This window comes from Stegostoma tigrinum, chromosome 13, assembly GCF_030684315.1.
Source record: "Stegostoma tigrinum isolate sSteTig4 chromosome 13, sSteTig4.hap1, whole genome shotgun sequence".
NCBI classification, from domain to species: Eukaryota; Metazoa; Chordata; class Chondrichthyes; order Orectolobiformes; family Stegostomatidae; genus Stegostoma; species Stegostoma tigrinum.
Window position 1 is genome coordinate 48,395,813 of NC_081366.1, and position 19,342 is coordinate 48,415,154.

At 39.6% G+C, this 19,342-nt stretch overlaps 1 protein-coding gene across 10 annotated transcripts in view; it reads left to right on the forward strand.

Annotated features, from left to right (window-relative positions):
* Window positions 1–19,342, forward strand: part of arhgef37 (Rho guanine nucleotide exchange factor (GEF) 37) — a 411,845-nt gene that overhangs the window by 323,520 nt on the left and 68,983 nt on the right. For 9 of the 10 annotated variants that reach the window (XM_048543924.2, XM_048543923.2, XM_048543921.2 and 6 more), the window contains 2 exons: window positions 5,761–5,884; window positions 14,578–14,725. In XM_048543924.2, the coding sequence (XP_048399881.1) occupies window positions 5,761–5,884; window positions 14,578–14,725 (272 nt within the window). The remainder of the gene's footprint in view (window positions 1–5,760; window positions 5,885–14,577; window positions 14,726–19,342) is intronic. The other variant, XM_059650733.1, reaches the window with a different exon arrangement.

The following is a 19,342-nucleotide window of genomic DNA, read 5'->3' on the forward strand; positions in this document are numbered from 1 at the left end:
TCAGCATAGTTCAGTCCACTTTCCTCTCTGTAATAGGCAAATGCCCTTTACAAACTGAGGTTTGAGTCGTGTAAGCACAACATACCCCTCCAGTAATTCTGCTTAACTTCATACGAATAACCTGGCCAGAAAACTGAACAGTAGGTATTGGTGCAAAGGGAACAAATTAATGTATAATAAGAAGTAGACAACGTTTCTTAATGTTTTAAAAGTATAAAGCATGCATTCTCTTGAGCCCTTTGAACCATAGTTGACTCATAGTTCTGATTGTCCACGTAATTCAATACAAGATCGTCATCCTCAAATCTACTTACTATATGGTTCTCTCATAAGAGCATGGGAGCATCTGAAAAAGGTGTAGGAGTCACTGCTCAGCCCCTGAAGCCTGCACAGCCATTCAATTAAATCATGGCTAAACTGTCGCAGGCTTCAACTCATCTTTCATGCAGGTCACCTTAGACTTCAACTCCCTGACAGTACACAAATCTTTCTAATTCCTCTTTATATATTTGCAGTGATCTTGCCTCCACAACTGTCTGGGGTGGAGAATTCCAGACATTCGCTACCCTTTGGGAGAAGAAACTCCTTTCTATCCCAATTTTATACGAGTACCCTTATAATCTGTAGTATGCCCCTTACTTGGAGATCCCCCCATTAGTAGTTGCATGTTCCCAACATTACCCTGTCAAATCCCTGTAAACTTTGTAGACTTTAATAAGATCACCCCTCTTCTAAACCTGTTTAACTGTTCTTGTCTATGTTCCTGAAATCACCCTAGTGAATACTTTTTGAACTGCCTCCAATGCCAGGACATAACAGGAACCAGATTGTACTCCAGCTGCAGCCTCACCAACACCCTGTCCAATTGTAACAAGACTTTCCTATTTTTAAACCCTAACCCATTTGTAAAAAAAGCCAAAATATTAGCTTTCTTCTTAGCTATTTGCTGCAACTATATGTTATCCTTTTGTGTTTCTGCACAAGGACACCCAGATTCCATTGCACTGCACTTTGCTGGAGTCCATCTCTATTTAAATAATAACTTTTGGTTCTTCCTACCTAAGTGCATGATGTCACATTTTCCTGCATTAAACTCCATCTGCCATGTTTTTGCCCACTCACTCAATTTATCAATATTACGTTGTGGATTCCAGATGTTCTCAACGCCGCATGCTATCACCCCTTTTTTTGTACCATCAACAAAGTTGGATACAGTGCACAATGCTTCTCTTCCAAGTCATTGATGTAGATAATAAATGACACTCTGGAACTGATTTGTGAGGTACTCAGCTTGTTATGTTTCTCCAACCTGTAAAAGACTCTGTCTTCTGTATGTTAGATAATTCTCAATCCATTCAAATACACTACACCAATGATACATGTGAATTTTAAGAACTCAGCAACTAAAGAGGATTTTCTCAACCCTTTGCCTCTGAATTTTAAAGAATTAAAAATGTCTAATGTTAACTGCTGTCGATGGTTGGGTATAACATATTAGGTTCACTGATGTACTTTAGGGAAGGTAATCTGCTATCCTGTCCTGGTCTGGACTACATGTGGCTCTTAACTGCCCTCTGGACAATTAGGGGTGGGCAATAAATGCTGGCCTAGCCAGTGGTCCCCACATCTAGTGAATGAATTTTTAAAAAACTGATGGTGCCCCAGCAATGCTTGGTGTAAATACAGATTTTGTTGCATTTTGCAAAAAATTACTCTGATTTCCAGATGACTTAACCATTTTCAATATGCTTCTAGTACAATTATATCATTTCTTAAATAAGAATATTAAAACTTCAAACAATTGTCTAGATGTGCTGTTATTCATACCCTGTCCAACTATGTTACATTCCTCTTGCGATAAATTATTTTATTTTGCCCTCCTAATTACTTGCTGTAACTTGCACAGAAGCATAGAAAATAGGAACAGGAGCAGCCTGCTCCTTCAATCGTTATGATCGATTATGACCTTTTCTTCCATATCCTTTGATCCTTTTAGCCCAGAGTGCTACGTACAGCAACATCTTAAAATCATACAATGCTTTGGCTTTGGTGCTTTCTGTAGTAAAAAAATTCCACAGGTAACCGCATACTAACTTCTTGTGATTCATATACCAGGACATCCAGAATCCACTGTACCTCAGGATTCTGCAGTCTCTCATTATTTAAGTAATGTGCTACTCCTCTATTCTTCCTGCCCAAATGGATAAGCTCATATTTTCCAATATCATGCTCCAACTGCCAAATTCTTGCCTACTCAGTTAACCTTCTGTAGACTCCTTCTGCCCTTTTCACAACTCACCATACTCATTGTCTTTGTTTCATCAGCAAATTTAGCAGCTATGCATTTGGTCCCTTCATCCAAATCGTTCATACAAATTGTGAACAGTCAACCACTAGTAGTCTCCAGCCAGAAATAACCCAATTATACCTACACCTTGTTCCTTTTAGCTGACTATTCCCATAACCATGCTCCACACCATGAATTTTTTTTTCAGTGTTCAAGGTCCTCAATCCCACCACCACTGCTGCTGATGACCCTTCAACACCGCTCCTGCTTCCCAAAAATGGCAGAAAGTGAAAGAAGGGAGAATGAAAATGATAGGAAACCAGAGAGAGAGAGAAGGATGTGGCTGGCCTGCAGCCTAAGGAGCCCTAACACTCCCTAGCATGCTGGCGTGTTTAGCTTTCGAGGCATCAACAAGGGCATCAAGTGTGACTGCCCTGGATCTCAAGGCTACACCAAGAAGCCCTAGCAAAACTAAAGTCAGTGGAAATTGAAGGGAAAATACCTCCACTGGTTGAAGTCATACCAGGCATGTAGGATGATAGTTGTGGTTTTTGGAGGGGCAGTCACCTCAGTTCCAAGACATCTCTGCAGGAGTTCCTCAGAATATTGTCCTAGTCACCACCATCTTCAGCTGCTTCATAAATTACCTTTCCTCGATCATAAGGCCTGGGGTGGGTACTTCACTGATGATTGTGTAGTGTTCAGTATCATTTGTCATTTTTCAGATATTGAAACAGTCAATGCCACAGGCAGCAAAACCTGGACAAGTGCCAAACATTGACCATCTCTAACAAGAGGCAATATAAACAGTGCTTCTTGACATTCAATGGTAGTACCATTGCTGAAACTTCCTCTATCAACAGTCTGGGATTACCATTATAAATACAATGGCAAAAAGAGCAGGCCAGATGCTAGGAATTGTGATGTGAGTAACTCACCTCCTGGCTGCCCAGAACCTGTCCATCATTTACAAGTCAGGAGTGTGATGGAATATTCTCCACTTGTCTGGATGAGTGCAGCTTCAACTTTACATAATTCAGGACAAAACAGTTCACTTGATTGGCACCACAGCCACACATATGAACTCCCTCCACCATTGATGTATATAATGCTATGACTGAACAATCAATAAGATGCACTGCATCTGAAGTGGAGGCAGTCTGTTCATTTTTCTTCTTGTGGTTTCGATGCCTGTTTAAGTTATCATGGCCGTGTACATGTCAATTGGGCATCTCCAGAGGCTAGTGTACTTCGATCATTGTTTCTGGGCCTTGTTATATGAGTGTTTCCACAGACAACAAGTGCAAGGAGGCTAATAATAGTAATAATATCTGTGAGGGAGCACATTTGTTCACTTCAGTGACTGCCTCAATCATTTGATAGCCCTCTAGATTGCTTGCTCAAGGTGCAACTGATATCCACTCCAGGCCTCTTTGTACCACTGACTGCTCAATGCTGCAGAGTGTGCCATTCTGCAAACACGCCAAGTATTGCTGCACACACTCCTGTATATGGATAACCTCTGTGTTATGCTTTCAAAACCCTGAGCCATGGTGGTATTTATCAGCTGTATGAACTTGTCCATTCTCAGCTCATGACCCTGCATTACTTTGGGGTAACAACAAAATGCAGGTCTGTGTTTCTCTGCTGCTTGGGCAAACTAAAATTCCTTTGCTGTAACTCATGGAGGTCCTGTAGCTGTGTCCAGCTTAGCCTAACTGTCTGTGTCCTCCATTGTAGGAAGAGAGCTGTTCATAACTGCCTTCGCCTCCATCACCGCCTCCTGAAGTCCAGTACCATGCTCTGCCATGCGTCAAACATCACCCTTTCTAATGCTGCATAAGGATCAAATAATGTGGGTGAAAGAGTGCTAACATAATGTGCACTAGTATGAAATAATGACACAGAGCCCCTTGTTTAGGATGCATGAGAAGCCCACAGTTATAAAGCTGTACTTCTGTCTTCACCATCCACTATTAATACAGCACTCCACTGAGCTCCTGTACAAGACAGTCCTGCTGCTCACAAATTCTGCCACCTTCTACTCTGTTTATCTGGGTGGTTTTCTCCTGTAACCCACTTGAAACAGTACCTTGAACCTCTGTCACACAGCACTCCAAGGGTGGTATCTCAATTGATGAAGCCTAAGGAGGCCCTACTTTGGATGTCAGGTCTTTGTTCCTCCCTTCGACGAACTGGAGCATGCATACTGAATCTAAAATGCTGCTATCATGCCTCGAAATTGGACCCACATTGATGGAATGTAAAAACAGTATTATCCAAATATAAGTTGCAGTAGAATGATCTGATGTTGTATTCCTTAAACAGAACTCTAGTTGAGACTTCTATCAGTCATTTCCATGTCTGTTGTTTTCACTTCACCTATCTCCTTTTGACAGTAACAAATATTGGCTGTCCTCTGTGGTATTAGCCTTCAACATCCAGGAAAATGACAGCATGTGACTAGGTTCATACCTCCTTTCTGATGTTTGGGATTGGGACCTGAAAGTGTTTGGATGCATCTGAAGGCAGACTCCAAGAATGCAAAATGCTTCTGGCCTAATATAGTTGTTAGCTTCGTGCAAAGTACTCTGCTAGCTGTGCGAGAAGACGAGAATTGATGAGATAGCTACATGAGCATCTGAAATATGATGTAAATTGTTCAATGTGTGATATGTTTAATATACTACAACAGTTTTGATTATTTCCATCAACCTGTTATGTAAAGCACAGACTGTCTGCTCCCGCTATGTATCCTACTTATTGTTTCTTCCTATTTTATGCAATATTTCCAGTCATGGCTTAGTGGTAATCTATAATTTCTGCAAGGAAATATTAGCAGTGTGAATTCCAAGAGGTGACTGACGATGAAAATTTCTTCAGTCATGCACCAGCCTCGTGGAATAGAGGCCTAAAACCCAATAACCACGGAACTGGGGCGACTGATTTTAATGCTGGGACCACTGTCACAGTTACAGATCATGCTGGCCTGTCCTTAATGAAGTCTTGCTCACAGAAATTACACATTTAAATTTTCCCATTACCATGTTTCTGTTATAACTACCACCAAAGAGCAGCCCTACTCGCACCCTCTGCTAATGGGAAGATTCAATCGCAAGAATTTTTGTTGAATTCATAAAAACAGAAAGTATGATAAAATGTACAGTCAATATCCAAAGGAGAAAAACATATTTTGGGTGGGACAAGCCATTCGAACTCTTGTGGAATGCGGAAATTTTGAGTGAGCATTCTGCTGGAAGCATTAGCTCATTTTTGCTTACTATGTGAAAACACTATGGGTGCATCATTCCAGGGCTTGGTATTTTGTTTCAGATTTCCTGATTTCACTGTTTCTGCTGGCCTCTTTACATTAAATAAAGCAGCCAACCCCATCCACAAACCACTGGTCATGACTGGAATGCAGCTTAAAGTACAAAACATTTTCCAGCAGTCATGTTTCTTTTCTTGATTAGGTGCCAGAGCTAGACCTGGAAGGCTTGTTTGGAGGTACTGATGAAGTATTACATGTGTCCTCCAATCTACTCAAAAATTTGGAAGATGCAGCCACTGGAAAATCTGATCAAGTCCTCTTGATAAGTAATTCTTCAAAAAGTATTTTGCATTGCTTTGAAAAGATAAGTTAATTGATTTGCTCTAAACCCATGCCCTGGATGTTTTTTTTTCATGTGTCAATGGTACTGCCAGTTATGGACAGGTGTGTTACTTATCAGAAGTAGCCCAACACAATTAACTAATGATAGGTTTCGAACTGGCCAGTGTTAGGCATTCCTCCTGGTGAAGGACCCCAGAGGACTGAACTTTGTCCCCCAAAAGCTCTCTGGTAATTCTTCAATGCAGGCAGTGTCACTGGGAGCAGTAGCTACTGCTGGCAATGCACTGAGTTCCATCCCAAGAATTGGCAGCGCATCCTAGGGAATAGGTGAGTGATGGTTTGGTGTGGCCCTGAGTGAGTGGTCAAAGTAAAGATTGGACAGTGTAATGTTTTTGAAGCAAGGGCCATGTGGTGGTTTTCAGCATCCCCCTTCCCAATGCGTGAACCTTAACTGAGTACTAAGTGGGTGTGAATAAGGGACCTGTCTATGAGGCTGCAGGCAAACTCAACCAGTTTACTTGGTAGCCTTAAGCCCATAAGAGAATCATGTGAGAGTTTGGGAGAGTCTCTGAATCACCATTAAATTCCATTAGTCTTGGGAATAATTGGTTTTAACGCAAACCTAGAGTAGCTTAGCTGCCAGGTGAAGGCAGATCTATTACTGTCAGAAAGAAAAGAGAACTTATAAGGGAAGTAGAAAACATTGTTGTACAGGGTGAAGAAAATCAAGAGTGTCCTGCCAGACTTCAAAGGAAAGTGACAGCCTCACTGCTCAGACTCTTCCCCCTTCCATCAAATGAGACTAACTTTAAATTCCCTTCAGTGCTTATTAGCACTCTGTCACCTAGTGGTAGCTATTGGTAGCTGGTTATCTTATATTCTTGCCTGCTACTGACTGCTGTTTACTCCATCATGTAAATCAAGTCTGGGAATTAAAATACCTCAAGACAAAAGCTCAGATATTCTCCTCAAACCCCTGCCCTAGATCTGTATAGGCTTAAAATGGATGGCAGTTGTTCTGTGCAAGGTCATATCATACTTTTGCTAGGTTTGTTACCAATGCTGAATAGTTCTGACCTATTTTCTTTCGATTCAGGTGATAAACCATGCCCAAGGCAAAACTGAGTGCAAATGCCAGCCAAATACCAGAAGTCTTGAGTTCAGAATGTAGCATTCCTAATGTTTTAATCATCGTACTGTTTTCATTCAATTTTGCATTGCCTAATGGAAATCAAGACTATTAACAGGCACATGCTGTATGAAAGGCATTGGGAGATAAAATCATGTAAATCACATCATTGATTTAGTGAGGTTGTAATATACATATAGCATACATATACATGTTACCAGCAGCTACATTTCTGTCAAGGTTCTAGATCTAAATCTGAAAACTGTATTTGGAATTACAGTTTGATTTTGTACGTTGTATTATAAACTTTGCTTTTTAAATAAATAATTTATGTATGGTACAGGTACACTTAAATGTTATTTTTTTCCCCTAAAACTAATAAACACTTGCCTTTCAGAATTTTCTGCCTTAAAATGTGTTCATTCAGCTCCTGTGTCTTAAGTGAGAAATTGGATGGTTAAAAAATCCAATATTGCTCTACCTGTTCTAGAAGAGTACTACATTCTCCATCAACTAGTGCAGCCTGAAACTCTAATACAGGATGGAGTAGCCAAGATCAATTTCAGGCACACCCACCCTCTTCCAAAATTGATTTGAAGGATCCAGAAAGAAATGTTCCTTTAATTTCTTCAGACAACAGCCTCTGGAGGCGTTAAATCTGCTCTACCATTTCGTAGCACTTAACAAGCATAATTTATTTTGAAAATGTTTATCACATCATCTTCATGAATATTGTAAAGGAACAAATTACAAACATACAGCCAAGGTCATTTATTTTTGTAATTTGAATTTCAATTTAGTAGTAAAAATTCAAAAGTGTTGTGATTACTGTGTTAAAATCATTACATATTTACAGATAAATCATTTTCTAAATTGCAGAGTGCACAAACGTCATTAGTTTTTATTCTTAGCACATTCATTTTAAAATGAACATGATCCCAAATTATATACAATCCTCCCTCCACTTCCTATTTCGCTAAATCACACTTTATGAACAGCATAGGCATAAATTGTTTAAGATACCAAGTGGCAGGTCAGAAAATCTGTTGTAACTTGCATCCTGACTCCCCAAAGCCTATTCAGTATTTATAAGCCAACAAGTCTGGAGTGTAATGGATTACTACACACTTGCTGGACAATTGCACGTCCAACAACATTCAGGAAGCTTGACTTCAAATGGGATAAACCAGCCCACCTGTTTGGCACCCCTTTCCATCACTGTTAACATTCTCTCCCCTCTACCACAGACAAACAGTGATTATGGAGTGTACCTTCTCAAATTTGTACTGCAGAAACTTATCAACACCCCTTGACCTCCAAAGCCTAGAAGGTTTGATTGAGTTTTTTGAAGAAGTAACAACAGGAGTCAGAGTGGTGGTGGATGGTTGTTTCTCAGACTAGAGCCCTGTTACCAGAAGTATTCCACAGGGATTGGGGCTGGGTCCAATTTTGTTTATCATTTATATAAATTTAGATGAGAATACAGAACTCATGGCTAGTAACTTTGTGGATGACACCTAAATTGGCAGTATAGTGAACAGTGCAGTAGGTTATCTAAGACTACAAAGAAATCTTGATCTGTTGGGTCAATGGGCTGGGAAGTAGCAGATGGAGTTTAATTTGTACAAGTGCAAGATATATTTTCGTAAAGCAAACAAGGGCAGGACTTGTACAATTAAAATTAGGGCCTTGGGTAGTGTTGTAGGACAGAGAGACCTAGGGGTTCAGGTACAAAATTCTTTGAAGTTTACATCGCATGTAGACAGGGTAGTTAAGAAAGTACGTAGCACGTTTGCCTTCATTGTTCAGACCTTTGAGTATAGCAGGTAGAACATTGTATTCAGGTTATGCAGGACATTGGTGAGGCCTCTTCTGTGTCCACTTCTGGTTGCCCTGTTATAGGAAGGATTTTATTAAGCTGGAGAGGATTGTGAAAAGATTTGCCAGGATGTTGCCAGGAATGGAGGGTTTAAGTAACAAGAAAATCTGGATAGTTTGGGACTTGTTTCACTGGAGCGTTGGAGGTTGAGGCATGACTTTACAGATATTTATAAAATCATGAGGGCTATAAACAATGTAAATAGCAGCTGTCTTTTCCCTACGGTGGGGTATTTCAAGACTACGGGACATATTTTTATATTTAATGTACTTAATTATATTTTTACAAGCTGAAAAGAGAAAGATTTAAAAAAAACATGAGGGACAATTCTTGTACATGGAGAGTGGTTTGTGTGTGGAATAAACTTCCAGAGGAAGTGGTGGATAAGAGTACCCTTACATTGTTTAAAGGACAATTAGATAAGTATGTGAATAAGAAATGTTTAAAGGGCCCAAGTGCAGGCAGCTGGAACTAGTTTAGTTTAGGATGATGGATTAAGATAGAATTGACATCTGAAAAGTAACCAATCAGCATGTTTGGTAGATACAAAGGTCATGTGATTCATATTGCAATGGAGATAGGCTTGAGCAGGAGAGGATGAATAAGGAAGTTGTTGTAGGATAGAATAACAAGGTTTTCCTAATTAGACTGTCCTTGACAATCATAAATTACACAGACAAGCCAGTCTGCGAGTATTCTGCAAAAAGAGACCAAAGAAATAGATGTAGCAAGTCTCTAGTATATGCCATGCAAGAATGCAAGTGGGAGAACTGTTTCAGGGTGAAGTGACTGAGGTTGTAAGGATTTTAAAAAGACTGGCATAGCTTTAGTCGCTGGGAGAAACTTCTAATTCATCCTCATTGTTCCAGGATTAGGAGTTACCTGGTTGAAAAAGAAATTGAAATAAGATGTCTGGTGTTGAGAATCATTCTGAACTCTTTTTCGGGAAAATAGAGTGTCTACTTTTGAGACAGGGTACAGTCTAATCATTGTGGGAAACTTTTGGTCATTTTAAATGTAAAAAGAAAAATCGTTGTGTAGTTTAGAGTATACATTATATACCAAAATAATTTTTAGTCAATGTTCCTACTAGTTTGTTACAATAAAAGTCTTAAATTGTGAAATCATGTAACATGCCAGCTGCTCAGTAAAATTTCTGTTTAAGTTATCCATCTCCACAGCTTTCTTAACATTCTAACTTTTCTCATGCGTTCAAGTGATGATTTATTCAGTTAGGTATTTAGATATTCAGGCTCATTCCTGGGAATTGCATTCTGTCTCATTCATAAGTTAACATAGAATTAGCCCTCATGTCTACATATTTGAACTTGTAACTACTATTGGCAATATTAATGTATGAGTGCTAACACATTGACATTCTTCTCTCTATAATTCTAACAAAATGATTAGTCTCTTTATTTGAAATTGTTTATTGTCTATGAGTAGGGTAAGGGTTTGACAAACTGTAACAGAATAGTTAGAGTTGGCAGTGTGGAGTCCTTGATTTGGGGAGGAATAGGAGACAGTGGTGGACAGCCTTCCCAGCTGACTGCTAGCTAAGATTCCTTGATGGGTAATTAATGCCTTTTCCAGGCTGCCTGCTCTACCGGAGTAGGATTTCTGCCTCCAAGGTTCTTGATTGTAGGAAGAGAATTCCACTGGTTAGTCAAGTGCCTGATTGGCACTTGGTACAGTAGATCTTACCAAAAGCAGAAGCTGTAAATTGCTCACCAGCTCTCCTGTCAGCCAGTGACATACCCATCTGATGAAGGGTCTAGGCCCGAAACGTCAGCTTTTGTGCTCCTGAAATGCTGCTTGGCCTGCTGTGTTCATCCAGCCTCACATTTTATTATCTTGACATACCCATCACCTGAGTTAATTACTGCTCCTACACTAACGGCTTGATGTCCTCCTATTAGAAAATGCCCCAGATTTTAAACAAAGTTGCTGTACCTGCTAACAGGTGTAATATTTAGATTTGTGAAAAAAATCTCAACCTGTAATTTCAGATCCATGCCTTCAAATAAATCTGGCTGCATTGTTTATCTTCAAAAGGAAACAGGTTTCTGAAGGATTGATATACTTGATCATTATTCATTTTGAATCTTTTTCTAATGTGGAGCAGGAATCTAATCTTTTTAGGCAGAAAAGAATTTGGAAGGCATTTTAAAATCTATTGTGTATCATATGTATGTTCCTCTGCAAGGTAGCTGTATAATTTAACAATTTTAGTTTTGCTTTTCAAGTAAAGTTCCTTTATATGTTCCTTCAGGCCTTGCATTCACAATTACATTATTAGTTGAGAAAGAAAATACTTGTGGTTTATTTTATAATTTCAGAACATCAGTTGAACAGAATTTAAACTTTAAACAGTCGCATAAAAAGACTCCCATTTTATAAGATTTGCCTCATAACTCCACTTAAGTAAACTAACATAAATCTCAGTAAAACAGCGTAAGGAAAGATTGGCTCCAAAGACTCTTGGACCAGTAGAGTGTGGAAAATAAAAGCTGAGATTTGATGCAGAACCCGGTTGCACAAGGAGTCTATTTTAACTCTGTGTAAGTGAAATAAATTTTAAGTGAGTTATCACTGAAGACTAGGAGTTTCCCCATTTACCATTTTGTTTTTGAATTCCATTAGATATACTAGGTCCTTCCTTCGTGCCCTGTTCATATTTAGTATGAATTCCTTTGAGGGCCTGACACTTTACTAACCTGAGGGAATGAATCTATGGGGCATCCTGTTACCTTGTCCAAAGACAGATTGGTTCCTTTTCTCTTAGGCTCCAGGGGGTTTTAGAGGACAGATTGGAATTGGTGCTGCATAGACAGGCATTAATCAGCCTACTGTGACCTTACCTCCAGGATTTGGAATGTGCTTTTGGGGCATTTGAAGGGGCTTGGTGGAGAGTTTGCTTTGCCAGTGTTATACCAGTGGCACACTTCCTCAGGAATTTTGGATTTTCTTTTCAAATTAATACAATTAAAAGAGTGTCCTGTGTCTATTCAAGATGGGAAATATTAACATACACTTAAACGAAAAAGTGGTGCTTTTCTCATAAGATCTAATGTTCATTTTCACCATGGAAACAAGACTATCAACTCCCTGAACAGTACCCTGACTCATCACCTTATCTCACAGTTAAGCAGCTGTTTTGTAGGTAGGACCTCAGTTGGAACCTTGGCAATGCTTTGGTTCAAACAAGGTGACCCAATTTCAGGGTTTTGAAATTGTTGCTTCTCTCGTAACTGCAAAAGATACATCAGAATAGTAAGGCCAGTTTTCTCTACAAATTTTCTTCATTCATTTTGTTAGCAGTTGTGGAGCAGGGTGTCTCCAAATAAACATCAAACAACCATAGTTCAAGCATATTAGCACAATAATGCCCAAAACCTTAGTAATCACTGTTGTTTTAAAGCATGCATTAATTCTTCACAGGCAAATCAACAAATAGAATTTAGAATTGGCATTGTGGTTGATCCACAAGCATGCTGCCAATTAATGACCACTTAAGGGCTTTTTCCCCCAAAAGCTTCCAATGACCTCAATCCCATGATACATCATGTACTTTATTCCAGCGTCCTGGACTCCAGTGCTCTTGTCCTGGCAGCAGCTATAACACCCTTCAAGGCACGACTCAACTTCTGATTGGGCAGCAGGTTTAGCCAGAGGGCTCCCTCCACCCCTTTGGGCTGGAATCTCATACTAGAGGGAAGGCCTGCTGTTGTCCTCAAAGCGGCCCAGTTAGCAAAAGATGTGGCAAATTTTCCTTAAAAGGAGGAACATGAGCATTTCAATGGTTCCTTAACACTTACCGCGAAAACCACAGCTGTCATTTGAAGATTCTGCTCAGTAAAGTGATTGTGGGTGTTATCAACGGTGCTATCAGGCAATATTTCTTTGCAATAACCTGCTCAGTGATGCCCAGTTTGGGTTCGCCCAGTGCCTGACTTCATCTCAGGATTGGTTCAAATATAGATAACAGAGCTGAATTCCAGAGGTGATGTGAGAGTGACATCAAGGCCATATTTGACAGTGTGGTATCAAGGGATCCTTGCAAAACTGGAGTCATTGGGAATCACGGGAGAAAAAACTATCTGCTGGCTGAGTCATACCTAGCACATAGTGGGATGATTGTTGGAGATCAGTCATCTCAGCTCCAGGACATCTGTGCTGCAATTCTTCAAGATGGTGCCCTCGGCCTAACCGTCTTTAGCTGCTTCATCAATGACCTTCCCTCCATTTTAAAGGTTGAAGTGGGGATGTTTGCTGATGATTACACAATGATAGCAACATTTGCGATTCCTCCAATGCTGAAACACTCCAAGGCCAAATGCTGCATGACCTAGACAGTATCCAGACATCGGATGACAAGTGGCAAGTAACCTCTGTGTTACACAAATACTAAGCGATAACCAACTCCAACAAGGTGTATTCTAACCATTGCTCCTTGACATTCATTGATATTACCATCACTGAGCCCTCCACTATCACATCCCAGGAGTCATCATTGATCAGATACTGAACTAGACTAGTCATATAAATACAGTGGCTACAAGAGCAGATTAGAGACTAGGAATTGTGACTAGTAAATAATGTCCTGAATTCCTAAAGTCTGTTTACCATCTACTAGGCACCGGTCTGGATGGAATATTCCCCACTTATCTGGGTGAATGTAGCTCCAACAGCACACAGGAAGTTTGACACCATCCACAATCAAGCATTTGGCTTGAGAACTTTTAAAAAACATTTTTATTTTGCTTATTTACCTGATCAACCTGTTCAGGAGATGTTATTACACGGAGCAGGTGGGACATGAACTAGGTCTCCCAGTTGAGGGATAGGGACACTTCCACTGTTTCACAAGAGGCCTCCCTCCCCCTTGCACATTTTAAAAAATTCAGCTCCTTCACCACCAATGCTCAGTAGCAGCTCCAACTACAGAAATTCACCAAGGTTTGTTAGAATGCTTTTAGTATCTACACCAAATGGACTGCAGCAGTTCGAGAAGATAGCTCAATGGTAGCTAGGAGTTTGCAATAAATGCTGTTCCAGCTAGCAACGCTCACATGCCATGAATGAATAAACTGAAAACAAAAAAGTTTCAATGCTTTTTTAGCTTTATACATATTATTTCTAAAATATCAATCCTTTTATGTTCCGTAATTGTTAACAAATAACATTCACAAGTTATGCTCAAGTTACTTCCAACACTCAGCAGTGGCCTTGCTTCGGACTGATCTGGTACTTGTGAAAAAGTGCTTAGATCTTAGTTGAAAGTAGTGTTTTTTTCTTCCTCAACCTATCAATTGTAAACATATTTACGGTAGAGGAGAATTTCAAAAGACGATCTTACATTTTTGAGGTCAGGGTTGTGGCTTGAACTAATAGTTTATGGTTATTCAAATTTTCTTGTAATACACTGGGATCTTTAGAAAGATGATATTTTAATTGTAAAAGAAAATCTAATATTTCAGAAGTAGCAAAATAAGTTTCCAGGACGTAGCATGTTCATTAGGCCCCTTGTGTGAGTGTCAACAGTTTATGAATCTCACTACCCAATCATCTTCAGACCAGTGTTTTCCTTTTATTCAACCATTTATCTATATTTGCCCTTAAGCATTGCAGTATTCCCTGATAATTCACAGATGTTTTTCTTCTGAAAGGTAATGTGTTTCTCGCTTTCAAACAAGAGCTGGAAGACGCTTACAAAGAGTACTGTGCCAACTATGAGAACATGCTGCAACTCGAAACTAACTACAAGAAGAATGAAATTATCTGGAAAGAAATTGCAGAAACTCTAAATGAAGTGGGGTAGGAGCATCACAAGTATATTTCTGTTGTGTTCATGGGGCTTTAATTCTTTAAATGTCCAAACGTGTAGCACTTGGAAGTAATGAAACAAGTTTGATAAGGTAGAGAATGGCGTACAGTTCAGGAATCCACATTACAGGATGGATTTGATGTTCTGGGCAGGATTTTTCCTGGGCTGGAGATCATAGTTATGAAAAGAGATTGGATAAACTGGAGTTGTTCTCCTTGGAGCAGAGGAGACTGAGGAAGAACATTATTGAGATAGATAAAATTATGAGGTGCACATACTTCTCATAGTGAAGGTTAAAGTAAAGGGCAAGAGGTTATGAAGGGATGTGAGGAAAATCTTATTTCACCCAAAGGGTGCTGGAATCTGGAACTCTCAGCCTGTTAGAGTAGTAGAGGCAGAAACTCTCGTAACATTCAAGAATTATTTAGATGTACATTTATGATGCCATGGCAGACTAGGCTATGGGTCAAGCCTGGAAAATGGAATTAAAATAATTAGGTGGTTTTTGACTGGCAAAGTGCCGAAGGGCTGTGCTGTGCTGTAGACCTCTATGACTTTCCAAGGCCTACTGACAACTAGAAGAAGCTTCCTACATTTATGGCTGCTGTAAATGGTAAGGGAATATAGACATAATATGAGCTTGGAACCTCTGTAATTGAGGGAGAAAAGTGTAAAAAGACAAGACAGGGTATGGAAGGCGGTGATGCTGTGAGCATTCAGTAATGCTCAGAGTGAATCATCTGTATTACAGCAAGTGAAGAACGCAGAGATGCAGTCTGAGCCAGCCCATGAGCTGGGTCCATGCCTTGAGTGCACAGAGTCCTTGCAGCAGTGTTAAAATAGTAGGTGCTCATGCAGCTGTAGTCAGCATTAAAGTGTAGAAGCGTTTAATAAATTGATCAGAGATGTGCCATGATGGTTCTTAGCTAGCACACATCTAATGCCCACGGATGTGGGATGCATATGATTGGTGCCCATTGGGCATGCCCTGAGATTTTGTTGCCTAGTCACCAATGTGGAGAGCTTTTTGGGTTAGTGATAATGGGAACTGCAGATGCTGGAGAATCCAAGATAATAAAATGTGAGGCTGGATGAACACAGCAGGCCCAGCAGCATCTCAGGAGCACAAAAGCTGACGTTTCGGGCCTAGACCCTTCATCAGAGAGCTTTGTTACTAGTTTCTTCTCAGATTCTTTCTATGCTTCTCTTATTTGAATTATCAATTACCCCTCCAAACTTTTTATGTTCAGCCTGGTCCTCAAATGTATTAACCACTGACATCTGTAACAAATGCACTTTTGTTTTGCTTCATCTTACCCTCTTCCATCACTCTGTGAGCTATAGATTTATTTTCCTTTTCTTTCCCCTTTTTGGGACGATACCTTGATTCTCTTTGAACTCTCTCTTTCCTGTTCAGGGACACTTTTGCGTGCTAATCTTTAATCATCTCTGAGACAGTTCCATTTTAACCCATTGATTAAAAGCAAAATATTGCAGATCCTGGAAATCTGAAATAAAAACAGAAAGTGCTGGACAAATGCTGCAGATCTAACAGCAACTATGGAAACAGAAGCATAGAGTTAATGCTGCATGTCTGATGTGGCTCCTTTTCAGAACCCATTGTAGTTCATTTTTTCCCTAGTTAATTATTCTTACTCTGCATTGCTTTATGTCTTTGTCCACAGTCAACCTAAATCTTATCATGCAGTGATCACTGTTGCCTTAAATCTTAGTCTATTACCACTTGACCCACCTTATTTTCAAGAATCAGATTCAGCAATACCTCCTTGTTTTTTGCACTGAACACAAAAAACTGTAGAAAACTTTCCAAAAAACACTTTTGGATTTCTATGTTCTGATAATTAAAGTCCTCCATTATAACTAGTTTAGAATTGTAGCAATTCCCTATAATTTTCATGCACATATGTAACTCTCTATCTTGATGGCTTATGGACTACATTAAGCAGTGTAATTGCACCATTTTTGTCCTTTTGTTCTAGTCGTGTAGATTCTATCCTTGACCCCTTTGGACTCGCTCGCTGTACAAATATGCAATATTCTCCCTAATTGATACTCTTCCCCTCTGTTGCTATGTTACCCAAACAACTTGGATCAGGATTGTTTAATTCATTCTTTAAGCCAGGTTTCTTAATACCACAATGAATGGCTATCTGTGTCTGCAACTCACTAATCTTATTTACTAAACAGTGGATTCAAATACATGCACATAATTTACACTTTATTATTTTTTACGCTGAACTCAAATAATATTTAATTATTTCCTACTGTAGGACTATCTGTATTCTTTGCTATATTCTTCACACCTTGACATCCCTTTCTAACTCCTGGTTTCCACATCTCCAGCAAGTGAGTTTAAACACTCCCCAGTAATGATTTGCAAGCCCTGGCTCTATTTGGTTGCAACCTATCTAGCTTGTACAACTACCATGTCCCTCAAACTGATCCCAATCTCCCAAGAATCTAAAGCTGTCACTCTTGCACTATTTCTCCAGCCACCCATTCATCAGCTCTGTCCTCGTATTTCTAAGCTCAGAGCATGAGGCCTGGGTATAATTCAGAGATTACTTTTGACTGCAGGACCATATCTGTCTTTCTCCCTGTGTCATTGGTGGAACATGACAACTGATTGTTCATCCTCCCCCTCAGTGTGCACTGCTTTAAATGTATCTTCCATGGCACCATGCAGGCAATATACTATTATGGACTCGCATCTGTAGCCTCAGAAAGGTCTGTCTGTTCTCCATTCACTATTGAATCTCTTAAAGCTATTGCTCTTCCAGTCATCTTTGTGCATGCCATGGTTTTACATCATGACTGCATGCCCCCCCAGATGATATATCACTTTTGTCAGTATTCAGAACTGAATAGTTGTCGGAGAGTATGATGAACTGCTGGCCTATTTCTTTTTGACCTTCTGTTAACCTTGGATTCCATGAATCCATTTTTGTACATTTGTTTACGGATGTGGGCATCATTAATGATATTATTATTTATTGCCTATTCCTAATTTCCTTGAGGAAACATTGGTGAGCTGTCTTCTTGAACTGCTTCAGTTGATGGCATGTATGCACTCATGCACTTTTGACACGGTGAAGGAATGACAATGTATTTCTAAGTCAGGATGATATGCGGCTTGGAAGAGAATGTACAAATAAGGAACAAGAGTAGGTCAGTCGGCCCCTTGAGCCTGCTCCACCGCTCAATAAGATCATGACTGATCTAATCTTAACCTCAGCTCTACACTCCTACATATCCCCGTTAACCTTTCATCTCCTTGATAATCAAAAATCTGTCCACCTCTGTCATAAAAGTCAAAAAGGTTTCTGCATCCACTGTGTTTTGAGGAAGGAATTCCAAAAGCTCACAACCCTCTGAGAGGAAAAATGTTTCCACTTCTGTGGTTTAAATGAGCGCTCCCTTATTTTAAACTGTGACCCCTAGTTCTAGATTCACCCACAAAAAGTAACATGCTTGTAATGTCTCCCCAGTCAAGTCTCCTCAGGATCTTTTATGCTTCAATTAAGTCACCCCTGAGTCCAATTTCCAGAGGATACAGGCCTAGCCTGTCTAGCATTCCCTATAAGACAATCCACTTATTCCAAGTACTAGTTTAGTAAACCTTCTCTGAGCTGCTTTCAATGTATTAACATCTTCCATAAGTATGGTGACCAGCACGGTACATAGTACTCCAGATGTTATCCAGTCGAAAAGATGAACTCTTTGAGAAGGATGAACCGGCGATGGATAAAGAAGGTTGTCAAGGCGAGTTCAGAATTTTTAAAAAAACCTAAGGCATACAAAGTGGCAAAACTAAAAGTAAGCAACAGGATAGGGTTTTTTTTCAGAATCAGCAACAGGTGATTTTAAAAAAAAATAAAAAGGAAGAAATTGTTTAGAAAAGAAATTCGGTAAGAAATATAGAAACAAACAGCAAGAGTTACTGCATTATATATAAAGAAAACAGCTAGGCTGTGGAAGCTTTGAAAGATACGATTTCATAACCGAGAACTAGGAAATGGCAGATAGATTAAACCAACGTTTTGCATTGGTATTCACAGTGAAGGGCAATATAAACATCCATATGAACGTAAACAAAATATCATATAACCAAGGTGCTAATGGGAGGAAATGCAGGAATACTGTGTACCATTTGATCTCCATATTTAAGAATTGATATATTGACATTGGAGGCAGTTCAAAAAAGATTTACTAGGCTGATTCCTCAGATAAAATGGTTAATTTTTCAAGAATGGCTAAACAGGTTAGGCCTTTATTCATTGGAGTTTCGAAGAATGAGGGGTGATCTTTTTGAACCATAGAAAAGCCTAAGCGAGCTTGGCAGGGTAGATGTTGAGAAGATGCTTCCACTAACAGAGAGGCCTCAAACTACAGGACAAAGTTACAGAGTAGAAGGACACTGTTTAAAACTGAGATGTGAATGAAGTTCTTCTCCCAGGGGCTTGTAAATGTCTGGATTTCTCTATCCCAGTGAATTGTGGAGGCAAGATCACTGAAAGTATTTAATGAGAGCTTAGATAGACTTTTGAAATACCAAGGAATTGAAAGCTACAATGAGCTGTCACAAA